Raw genomic sequence first — 12,477 nt, 5'->3', positions numbered from 1 at the left:
TTTCTCAAAGGGGGAAAGAGGGTCTTTGCTTAGGAGCTAGTGGGGCTTGCTGACAGAGCTTTAAACTAGACTTGAAAGGAGAGGGGAGTATCATCAGGCTTGCCTGTGACAAGCTGTGGTCATACCAAGGTTAGAGGGACAGGGTGCTAGCGACGGCCCTCAGTCTGTTGCTCTGAGATGTGCTGGCTACACTGCAGCACACCTGAAGTCTTACGGAGGTGAGCCAGGGGCTCCTGAGGTAATAGGAGCCAACAGGGAAACACCAGTGAAATACCTCAAAGGAATTAAGGGGTGTTCCTCTAAGAAGGTGACATGACCAACAGCCCAGCTGAAGTGCCTCTACACTAGTGCATGCAGCATGGACAACAAACAGGAGGAGTTGGAAGCCAGTGTGCTGCTAGAAAGCTACGACCTAGTTGTCATTACTGAAACTTGATGGCATGAACCCCATGACTGGAGTGTGGCTATCGATGGCTACAGGCCATTGAGAAAGGACACGTGAGGAAGGAGGGGTGGAAGTGTTGCCCTCCACATCAAGAAGTGGGTAGAGTATGAAGAGCTGTCTCTGAAGAATAGCCACGAGCAGGTTGAAAGCTTATGGGTAAGAATCAGAGACCAAGGCAACAAAGGGATCCTTGTGGTTGGTGTCCACTATGGGCTGTCCAGATCAAGGGGAGCCTATGGATGAAGCCCTTCTTACTCCAGCTACAGGAGGCATTGCGCTCACAGGCTTTTGTTCTGCTGGGGAACTTCAACCACCCTGACATCTGCTGGAAAAGTAGCATGGCGAGCTATAGGCAATCCAGGAGACTCCTGGAATGCATTGAGGATAACTTCTTAAGCTAGGTAATAGACAGCCCTACCAGAGGGGATGAGATACTGGACCTGTTCGTCACCAACACAAGTGAGCTAATCCGTGACATCAAGATTGGAGGCAGCCTGGACTGCAGTGATCATGCACTGGTGGAGTTTGCAGTCCTAAGCAATATGGGTTAGGCGAAGATTAAGGTCAGGACCCTGAATTTTAGAAAAGCAAACTTCCAGCTCTTCAAGAAGTTAGTCAGTAGGACCCCCTGGGAAACTGCCCTCAGGGACAAGGGAGCAGAACAGGGCTGGCAGATTTTTAAGGACACTTTCCAGAGTGTAAGAGCTCTCAATTCCCAGGTATAAGGAATCATGAAAGGAAGGCAAGAGATGGGCATGGATGAGTTGAGACCTGCTGGTCAAACTAAAGGGCAAGAAGGAAATGCACAGGGAGTGAAAAGTAGGGACAGGTATCCTGGGAGGAGTATAGAGATGCTGCCCAGTTGTGTAGGGATGGGGTCAGGAAGGCACAAGGCATGGCTTGAGCTGAACTTGGCAAGGAATGCCAAGAATAATAAGAAGGATTTCTACAGGTATGTCAGCCAGAAAAGGAAGGTCAAAGAAAGTATACCCATCCAGTGAGCAAGACTGGCAAACTGGTAACAACAGGTGAAGAGAGGACTGAGGTACTCAACAACTTTTTTGCCTCAGTCTTCACTGGCAATCTCTTTTCCCACACCTCTTGAGTGGATGGACTGCAAGATGGGGACTGGGGGAGCAAAGTCCCTCCCACTGTAAGAGATCAGATTTGTGATCACCTGAGGAACCTGAACATAAGTCTATGGGATCTGATGAGATGCATCCCAGAGTCCTGAGGGAATTGGCTGACATAGTTGCCAAGCCACTCTCCATGATATTTGAAAAGTCATGGCAGTCAGGTGAAGTCCCTGGTGACTGGAAAAAAGGGAAACATCACACCCGTTTTTAAAAAGGTAGAAAGGAGTACCCTGGGAACTACTGACCTGTCAGCCTCACCTCTGTGCCTGGGAAGATCATGGAATAGACCCTCCTAGAAGCTATGCTAAAGCACACAGAAGACAGGGAGGTGATTTGAGACAGCCAGCATGGCTTTACCAAGGGCAAGTCCTGCCTGACAAACCTAGTGACCTTCTGTGATGGAGTGACTACACCAGTGGACAAGGGAAGAGCTACAGATGTTGTCTATCTGGACTTCTGTAAGGCCTTTGACACGATGCCCTACAACATACTTCTCTAATTTGGAGAGATCTGGATTTCATGGGTGGACTGTTTGGTGAATGAGGAATTGGTTGGATGGTCACATCCAGAGGGTGGTGGTATCGATACAGGCTGGGGGATGAAGGGATTGAGAGCAGCCCTGCCAAGAAGGACTTGGGGGTACTGGTGGCCAAAAAGCTGGACATGAGCCAACAATGTGCTCTTGCAGCTGAGAAGGCCAACTGAATCCTGGGCTGCATCCAAAGAAGCGTGGCCAGCAGGTCGAGGGAGGTGATTCTGCCCCTCTGCTCTGCTCTGGCGAGACCCCACCTGGAGTCCCGTGTCCAGCTCTGGAGCCCTCAGCACAGGAAACACATGGACCTGTTGGAGTGGTCCAGAGGAGGGCCACCAAAATGATCCGAGGGCTGGAGCACCTCTCCTATGAGGCCAGGCTGAGAGAGTTGGGGTTGTTCAGCCTGGAGAAGAGAAGGCTGCGGGAAGACCTTATTGCAGCCTTTCAGTATTTAAAGGGGGCCTATAAGGAAGACGCGGACAAACTTTTTAGTAGGGCCTGTTTTGATAGGACAAGGGGTAATGGTTTTAAACTCAGAGGGTGGATTTAGACTAGATGTAAGGAAGACATTTTTCACAATGAGGGTGGTGAAGCACTGGAACAGGTTGCCCAGAGAGGCAGTGGAGGCCCCATCCCTGGCAACATTCAAGGTCAGGTTGGATGGGGCTCTGAGAACCTGATGGAGTTAAAGCTGTCCCTGCTCGGTGCAGGGGGGTTGGGCTAGATGACCTCTAAAGGTCCCTTCCAACCCAAATTATTCTATGATTCTATGAAAATGGAGACTGTTGTGTGTCACTTTAAAAAGACAAACGGGATCATAAAACAGCAGACAGAGGAAATAATAATGGAATAATCAAGTAACTTAAAAACTCTTTTGTACTTGGTACATGGTTTCTGTGGCTTTTTCTGGTATAGATGAGGAGGGGGCTGTGTCTGACAATTAAGAACATGCTTAATTTTCTTCTATAACTTTTTTTTGCATTTGATATTTCAAGCTATCAAGTGAACTGTTGCTTGTATTGGATAGGACACTATTTACAATTTTATTTTTATTTGTATGATGATATGTTGGCTTTTTTCCAGTAGAGAGAAGGTAGACAGCTACTACTGTGTCCTTTTCAATGATGAACATCATTCTTACGATCATGTCATCTATAGCCTGCAAAGGGCACTTGCCTGTGAACTTGGTGAAGCCCAGTTGCATACTACTGCCATAGATAAAGAGGTTAGTGCATTCTGGATATGGGAGAAAGTAACATTTTAATCATTAAGAAGTGCTACTATAGTCTCTTGATCATAGAATCTTTGTTTCTGGGATGCTGGAGCTTGAGGAGAGAGAAAGGCATATTGCAGAGTAACTGTTAATCAGCACTTGCTTCAAGAAAGTTTTTGAACTGTATTCTTATTTTTTTTTTCTTCAGGACAAAAACCCAGTTTCTTGAGAAAGGGAAGAGCTGATTTATCTGAAGTTGCTCCTTTCATGTTTGGCATAATTTCTTTACCTTTTTTTTTTTTTTTCTTCTCAGCTGAGATTAATGTTTTATTGTAATAGTACTTGTCTGGAGAATGTCAGCAATATGCATATTCACTTATATTTAATCAGAAATGTACCTTATATTTTGCAAGAGCTAGTGCTTGTTCTGGCTCAGACTTAATTTGAAAATGCTAAAACTTCAAATTAAGCAAATAAAACCAGGAAGTATTCACGAAGGAATGTGAGTGAACCTGACAATGTTACTGCTTCATTTTTCAGACTAATGTCCCATGTAAAGACCTTACACTGGTAATGTGTGGGGTTTGTTTTTTTTTTTTCCCCCCCTGGGGGGTGGGGAAAGCAAGAACAGTGTTTGGATTGTCTTAATTGCAACTATATTATTTACATCACAAAAGTATGAAACTCACGTGTTTGTACACAGACAAACTTTGTCTATAGCTCTATATGTATTTGTTGTATATTTACATATAAAACATCTTACAGATTAATAAAGGATTCTAGTATTAGTAAAAACTGTGTTTTCTTTGTGTTTCTCTTTGTTCAGGTAATGAAAGTTTAGTTGAATTTAGTTAGTATTGCCAGTCTTATGTAATTAGACGTCCTGCAGTTGCAGCTTTTTTAAAATATGTATATACATGCATGCTTATAGAGTAACTTTTAAAGGTTTCCATTATGAAGGTTCCTTTTGATTGGAACCTAAATTTTAGATCCAGAGTTGATCAGACTTCTTGTTTTACAAAGCACCTGCTACAGCACAGGACTAGGTTATATTGTTTTAATTATAACAGTTCCGCAACATACACCTACTTTCTCTATTCTCGTGTGAAATTCTGCCGTGGGGAGAACTTGTTTTGGAAGCCTGTACCTCTGATATTCTTTGACTGAAATACGAGGTCTAAGCTGGACCTTGCTTGGCTTTACTGAAAGAGCTATCAAACCCACGCTTATAATATACCCTGCTATTTCATATACAGAAGTAAGAAATAGTAGGAAAGACTGTAGAAAAGCAATTCAGGATCAGTGTACTTTGTGCTAGGAAGAAAGTTGATGTGGTTTCTATTTAAAATATTCTGCAGAAATCCCTCTCATCTGTTTTAGTGTGTACGTGAATTTTCCTTATCTAATAATATTAAGATACCCAGACTTTCCTTTGTTGTTCTGTTGTTAATTTAATTAAAATAGCTTTTTTCCTAAAGATAATGGTGTTTGATTTGCTTCTAGATGTCTAAAAGCACCGTGAGTGATGTTGGTCCCTGTTTTTCTTTTAAGTATAAAAAACATAGCAAGGATCAGGCTTGTGACATTTTGGGTTTGTTTTATATTGGTCTCATACTCAATATTTTCTTTAAACAGGGTCGTAGAGCTGTTAAGGCAGGACAGTATGCCGCTTGTCAGAAAGCAAAAGAAGAAATCAAGGTAACTTCCTAAAATATTTTTCTCATTTAAAAACCAAACAAATCAACCTCATTATTAATACTAAAGACTTACTTGTCTGCTGTACAGTCTTTAACTTAGTACTTCCATGCTTTTATAACCTGCTGTGAACTTTCTGAAAATGAATTTACCCCACCACATTTGGTATAGATAGATAGATATCCTCACAAATAGAATGTCAAACTGATTTCTTTTTTTTTTTGCTTTGGAGAAGTAATGGGTGGTGAAGACAAATATGAAAATTCATGTTATCTTTATTTTACATCTACTAATATTTACCTGACTCCTAGAGGCATTCTGAAAACGTTTCTCAACGACCACTTCATGTGGAGGTTCTGCATGCTGATGTTATGGCTCACCAGAAGTTTGCCTTGCGTCTTGGTTCTTGGCTGAACAAACTCATGAGCTATTCAAGTAAGCATAACTGATTTTTGTTATGGTAATGCCATGTCAGTATTAGAATGACTAATTCTCTTTAAAATGTCTTTAGCAGTGTTACATATGATATTCCCTTATTAAAATACTTTCACATTCGTCCGAATTAGTAAATAAATCATATGGTAGTATGGGTGCTGATATCCATCAGTATGGTTATGAATAGCAGTACTTTTCTGTTCATTCTTGCTAAAATAAATGTCTTTCCCTGCCTGAGCTCTGTCTGTTCCTCTAGAAGATTTATCTTCAATTTCAGCAACACATGCCCTACTTCAGAGACGACTTTGCTTAAAAGCTGCTCTCCCCAGTGCTGGTGGAAAGCTGCAGAACATTTCCATCAGTGAAAGCATACATCCTCTCCTTGAATTAATTCCTGCTTCAGATTTGATAGCTGTGATTAATTAGACAGGGTCAGTAAAACAAACAAGCAAAAGCCTTAATTTAAAAACTTGCCCAGCTTTTTTATTTTAAGCTTTCAAACATTGTTCTGGTGTTTGCTCATGGTTTTAAAAGACTCTTCTGAATCAATCTCATTTTTATTTCTGTTACTGGGTTTTGTCATACCTGCGTTTTGCCAAACTAAAGCCATTACAAAATTTCTTTTCACTTTACAAATATGCATAGATTAAACTCTACTCACTGCTTATCCTCCTTCTTGATAGGGTAAATCTGTTGGTCTGCTTTAGCCTCTTGTAAGCTTGGATAATAAAATTAATTTCTTACCTTCTTTTCTGAACACTTACTTTCCAGTCTTTCCTTTTGAAATATATCAGAATTTTACCTTTCTGTAATTCTTTACAATATTTTACAAATTCTAGCTTTCTGTTCTTTTCAACTTTGTATTTATTTCACTGATGGTATTTTCTTGCTGGTCCGAGTTCCTCCGGCAGTTCTTTTAATAGATACAAATTTTTGACTGTGTGGTTTATTTCAAGGTTTCTACTGAAAGTTTGATTTTTATCTACATTTTTCTTCTTAGACAATTTTTCTTATTTTCAATTTTATGAGATTTGCTCTATTTAAAACACCAACTGATAGCTAATTATTCAGCTGTTGACTCTGTGAGTATAGACAAGTCTGTGTCGGTGCCCTGGCAAATCCCCAAAATTTTAGGGTTTTAAGCATTACCTTTTTAGCTGATGAGATAAGCTAAAACTGAAAAGGAGTCTCCCATGTTGGGTGTAGCATTTTGGATTAGGGAATTGTTACAGGTTAACTGATACTTTAATGTGTTTTATGAGAGTCTTCAAGCGCAAAGATTGAAGTCTAACATTCTTGTCCTCGTCCTTCTGGATTATATGTGTAGATGCTTTAAAAGCCTGATGTTCTGTACTCAGCTTGAACTTTTTGGTGGTCTGGTGGTTCCTGTTCTTTTTCTGGTTTTGCTTCAAGTGGTAGAACACGGATCAAGAAGCAGTCAATACTATTTATTTCCAGGTTGTCAGGAACTTGATTCATGACACTCCGCTTTTCCTTTTGAAATTAGTAATGTAAGAGCTCATTTGTGAACATTAGTAACCCATAGGTGACTCTGATGTGTTGATCCCCAAAACTGCCTCAGCAAGTACTATATGTACCGATAGGTGCAAGAAAATAAAAAATAATGTTCTGAAATTCTACAAAAGACTGACTTTCAGGGCCCAAGGCAGGGACCAGCATAGACTTGCCTAGCCTGTGCATTTCTCTGCTGACAGTGAACTCTTCTTATGGATCTGCTTTGCAAAGCTGTCTAAATGCTTTTAATTTTAAAATACTCTTCTGCATTGCTGGATTTATTAGATAGAGTAGGTAGGAATAATAGGAAGAAATTAGTAAGGGGAGAGCATGTGGGAGTGTGTTCACTGAGAAAAACTTAAATAATTGAGACTCAAGTGCCTTTTTTTTCTTAAAGAACAGAATTTTGTAATTCTCATTTTGTTGGCTCATATAATTTAATTGTTGAAGTATTCTTGTACAAATGAACAGTTTTATCCCTGTAGGTGACTTTCGCCAGATCTTTTGTCAAATATGTCTCAAAGAAGAAGCTGGATCTGAAAAGCCGTGCTTCATAAGCAAGTTGATGCTATGGGATGCAAAACTTCATAAAGGTTTGTGTATCCGTGTTGCTGTGAACTGAAGAGGCAATTTTTTCATGTGTGTAACAAATGTGTAAAATTAAGTGCTATGCAGGTGCAGTTACATTTCTTAGTAGTTTTTATATTACGTGTTTTTATACAGCCTTTATTTTTACAGCTGAGATAACTGATGTTTTGGGTATATATTTGCCTCCTAAATTTTCCCTGCTTTATGTATTTTGAAGAATCTTTTCACAAGATGTAGCCTGACTATGAGTGACTTGGTGCTTACCCTGTGTTTTAAATACATACCAATAAATGTTAAAAACAAAAAAATATATTAATAACTTTGTTCATATCTTTCATAATAATTTCAAGGCTTTTAATGATTTTTTAAAAAATTATAGTTTAATAATCTGTTTCTTTTTTCCACAAAAAGCTGGATCTTCGTACAGTCTAGTGATGTGCATTGTATTGGCTCTTTACAGGGGCAAGGAAGGTTCTTCATGAACTTATCTTCACTAGTTTTTTCATGGAAATGGAATACAAAAAACTTTTTGCTGTGGAATTTGTGAAGGTAAATGGTTATTTGTTTTTTATGCTATGAATTTTTACTAGCTTTGTAAAATTTCCCCCAAACCTGAAAATTTTTCCAATATAAATAATGAATTTTCAACAAGCAGAGCTTCAACAACTAGCTCAGCCTTTATAGAGTGTATTAATTCCAATGTCATTTGTTTGTTCCTTATAATCATGTAGATATATATGCTCATTTTGAATGCGGTATTGCTAGTATTCTGTGTATCTTCTGAAATGGCAGATGTACTGCAAATGAAACTGGTCTTTCTTTTTAAAAATTAGATACAATAGTTAAGAAATATACAAAACATAAGACCAAGTGTTTTTCGTTTTAGGGTGAGACTTTTTAATCCTGATAAAGGAGACTTGACACTTCATGGTCTTCTCTGGACTGAAACAAAGCAAATGAAGACTTACATTACTCATTGTACACATCTGTTCTAGACAGCTGTGGGATAACTATCCATGCAGTTCACTGCAGGAGGAAGACTTGTTTTATAAGTTAATGTCTTTATTGATCCTTGTTTTAGATTTTTATTTTATTGGGGAAGACTGGTTGTAGGAGAAAAAATATTTTTGTTCCAGTCTGGCAGAACAGTTAAATTTGTGTTTATCTTCAGTATTAAGGCAGTGGGGCACATATTTAATTGCTTTGGTGCATTGAGTACACTGTGATGTTTTTTGTTGTTAGAACTGCTTCAATTAGAAAGGAAGAAGGACATTGAGATGTAATTCTTGCAAATTAAAAAGTAAACACTTTTAATTAACACTTTTTTAATTTAATTTCCCCAATATTTTCTTTTCCTAGTATTACAAGGCATTGCAAAAAGAGTACATCAGTGATGATCATGACAGAGTTCTCTCTGTGACAGCACTCTCAGTTCAGATGTTCACTGTACCTACTCTGGTATGTACAGCCTGTCTCTACTACAAATGTAAAATAAATTTGAGAATTGCTAGCAATGCCACCTTTGCAGACTGTCATACTTGGCAGAGAGTCTTTATGCATTGCTGGGTTGAAAATGAATGATTCTGAGTCTTGTTAAGGCCAATATGAAAGCAGGAGCTTGAGTTTGTGTGAAGATTCATTACAGAAGATAGAGGGAAAGCAAGTAAGTGGAAGTTTGAGGCAGCATTGTTCTCTGCATTAACTTTCTGTGTTCATTTACTGTTCATCTTTACCTTCTTATGTACTTCCCCTTGGGGGAGGGGGCAAAAAAATGGTTAAATGTCTTATTGTGTGGCTGAAATACATTAAGTCCTGGGGGGAGGATTATCTGTTTCTTGCCTGAAATCCTAATGTAGGAGTCCTTTTTATATGTGATCTTTCTAGAAAAAATAGCATGTCTGTTACGTTGAAGCTGTCAGAGTGAACAAACATGCTAAGTTGATAGAAATTGTGTTCATACATAATAAATACTATGGGAGGTTTTGTAGCTTGCTTAAAATGATTTCTAATCAAAAATACTGGGTTCAAAGGGAAAATTACTTTGACAGTTGGCTTCAACAAAAATAGGAAGAAAAATTTTTCATTTTCTTCTTGCAGGCCCGACATCTTATTGAAGAGCAAAATGTAATCACCACCATTACAGAGACACTCCTAGAAGTGCTTCCAGAGTACCTAGACAAAAATGACAAGTTCAACTTCCAAGGTTACAGTCAGGACAAACTGAACCGAGTATATGCAGTAATATATGACCTCAGGTAAGTGTAAATCTGAGAAGCTAGAGTGATTTTTAGAAAACTGGCAGTAGGATGAGCTGTTTCAATTCAGGAATCTGATGATAAAACTGCTTTAGAAACAAACCCAAACCCTTCAAAAAACACACATGAAACTTCAATGTTTCATTTTTCAGTGGAAACTTAAAATTTTCAAATACCAAAATTATATTATAGAAAGACAATTTTTTATGATTTTCACTGATATCATTCCATATAACAATTATATTAATAAACAAAATATATCTGCTGTAAGACAGTATGGGAAATCTGGCTTCTACTCATTATCATTCTGGGGAAGCTGCATAATCCTCATCTGCATAGTATTTTGCACTCTTGCAGGTCCTGAATTACTCTAATAAACTGAATAATGTAAAAGCAAACCACCCCAAATACCTTGGAATTAAAAACTCTGTTAATTTCAAATGATGGAGTTGCACCAAGCAACTCTAGTGTTTGGTGAAAATTTTAAGAGGAGTTTGAGATGGGGAGGGTGATGTAATGTGATGATGCTGTTGATTCTTTTAATACAAAGAACACTTTAAATACAAGTATAAGCAGAAGAGAAGGCTGAGCAAAAGATGATAATGTTTTCTTTGTGGACAGGTATGTCTTAGTCAGCAAGCCTACGTTATGGACAGACCGTCTGAGGGAGCGGTTTTTAGACGGATTTGTTTCTTTCCTAAGGATTCTAACTTGCATGCAGGTACAACACATTTAAATAATTTCTTTCTAATATGCTGTTATAAATATATTACAGCACTTCTGTTTGCTCATCTTTTTATCCATAGCAATACTGTGGATATAAACAGGCAATTAAGGTGGTTAATTCTTCAATCTCTTTCTTGGGTAGGTGAAAAAGTAATGTTTACTTTATAGAAGTAATGTTCATTAATTTTAGCTACATGTATCTGAACAACCTATATTTTACCGTTTGCTTATGGGATTTTGTGTTTTAAGCCTGTGATCACGGATTTAGCTTGAGTATTTTGTGGCATCTCTGTTTCAGGGAATGGAGGAGATAAAAAGACAGATTGGTCAGCACATTGAGGTGGATCCTGACTGGGAAGCAGCTATTGCTATACAGATGCAACTCAAGAACATTCTTTTGATGTTCCAGGAGTGGTGTGCCTGTGATGTAAGTATATCAGTTGTCTGGGATTCTTACATGTGTGCCTTTTGTGAATATTCCTGGGTGCTTTTTGAGTAGCAGCTTTTTTAGAAAGCTCACTATTGTTCAATACAGATCTCCACAAAAATGAGTCTGAAAGAATTAATCTGTGGTGTGGCAAAGAGAGAAGGTATCTCAGAAGAATATAATCTTCTAGCTGACAAAGCTGCAAAGGGTGTCAGGCAAATCATAAAGAGAAAATACTTCTCATAATTCAAGATTTTGAGAATTAGGTTCATGGTATCACTGTCGAGTTTTAAGGTTTTGAAGCACATGGTGTTAATTTTTAACTGCGAAAGTGGACTGCAGAAACTTTGTGCTAATTGGGTAATCGCACTGTAAGTAATTTTAATCAGTGCTGAAGCTCATCCCTGTGCTGGGGGAAGGGGGGAAATTGTGCAATTTATTAACTTAAAGATATTTTGAAGTGGGTCTCTTTTTTTTTTTTTTTTCTTTTTTTTTTTCTCAGTAGGGAGAGAAAGGAAGAACTACAGCAGTTCAGGAGCTTCTTGATCCAATTTGGGGTGCAAACTATGCAAAATAATAAAATATTGCAGCTTAAATAAGCACATAGATTTTAGACCATTTGACAGAGCAGCTTTTTTGAACAGAAGCATATTCTCAGTTAGCTTTAGTGGATGCTCCACTGCTCCAGTCCAGTAGTATTTCTCAGTATTAAGAAGCAGAGTAGTAATTATATTGTAGATTTTTAGTAACTGCTTATGCTGTCAGAAAAAACAGGTGAGGAATTTAGCATATATATATGTTTTTTAAATATAACTCTATGCATTTATTTTAAATTCTAGGAAGAGCTGTTGCTCAGGGCCTACAGGGAATGTCATAAAGCTGTTATGAGGTGCAGCACAAATGGCCGCTCACGGGAAAAGACAGTGTTTCACTTGTGTGGCCATACCCTGGAGAGCAGACCTTACAGAGTGTCTGCAGATCCTGTCAGCATACATTTACCGCTGTCTAGGACTCTTGCTGGTAGGTGATGTGTTTTGTTTTGATTGCTATTTGAATTACATTTATCATCCATCTCTCTCTTTACTCTAGAAAGCGTTTAGATTAAGTGCTTCACTAAGCCAAGCTCTGACTTTCTGACATTCTCATGATCAGGCAACCCTGTTCCCCAGATGTCCCACTAACAGAAAGTTTTTCTCAAAAAACCATTTGCCATGGAGGTTGGAGGACATTTTTTTTAAACGGGAGAGATAAGAAAGGCAAGAAGGAAAAGTTTCATGTTTTAATGAGATTTTTCAGTTTTCTCTGGACTATTTCAATTTATGTGGTTCTGTTTCTATTTCTACCTGTTCTGCCTAAATGAATGTTCATTATTACTGTATCTTGAATTTATTTTCCAGCCACATATGTCTTAGGACTGTTAAAATGCTCCTCCTAAAAGACATGTGTTTGCAGCATGCCAGGACAGATTTTCAGTCAGAATACAAAGGACCACAGCAGTGGGTGATTGCCA

At 38.5% G+C, this 12,477-nt stretch overlaps 1 protein-coding gene across 1 annotated transcript in view; it reads left to right on the top strand.

Moving 5' to 3' along the window:
• The window catches only part of UBR1 (ubiquitin protein ligase E3 component n-recognin 1), a 77,887-nt gene that overhangs the window by 24,892 nt on the left and 40,518 nt on the right, over positions 1-12,477 (top strand). Inside the window, exons 6-15 of the mRNA XM_075713030.1 lie at positions 3,197-3,338; positions 4,962-5,024; positions 5,333-5,456; positions 7,457-7,564; positions 8,020-8,108; positions 8,919-9,017; positions 9,657-9,814; positions 10,436-10,535; positions 10,839-10,967; positions 11,807-11,987. Coding sequence (XP_075569145.1) covers positions 3,197-3,338; positions 4,962-5,024; positions 5,333-5,456; positions 7,457-7,564; positions 8,020-8,108; positions 8,919-9,017; positions 9,657-9,814; positions 10,436-10,535; positions 10,839-10,967; positions 11,807-11,987 — 1,193 coding nt within the window. The remainder of the gene's footprint in view (positions 1-3,196; positions 3,339-4,961; positions 5,025-5,332; positions 5,457-7,456; positions 7,565-8,019; positions 8,109-8,918; positions 9,018-9,656; positions 9,815-10,435; positions 10,536-10,838; positions 10,968-11,806; positions 11,988-12,477) is intronic.

This window comes from Pelecanus crispus, chromosome 6 (genome assembly GCF_030463565.1).
Source record: "Pelecanus crispus isolate bPelCri1 chromosome 6, bPelCri1.pri, whole genome shotgun sequence".
Taxonomy (NCBI): Eukaryota; Metazoa; Chordata; class Aves; order Pelecaniformes; family Pelecanidae; genus Pelecanus; species Pelecanus crispus.
Note: the sequence above shows the minus strand (reverse complement) of the source record. Positions and strands in the feature narration are given on the sequence as shown.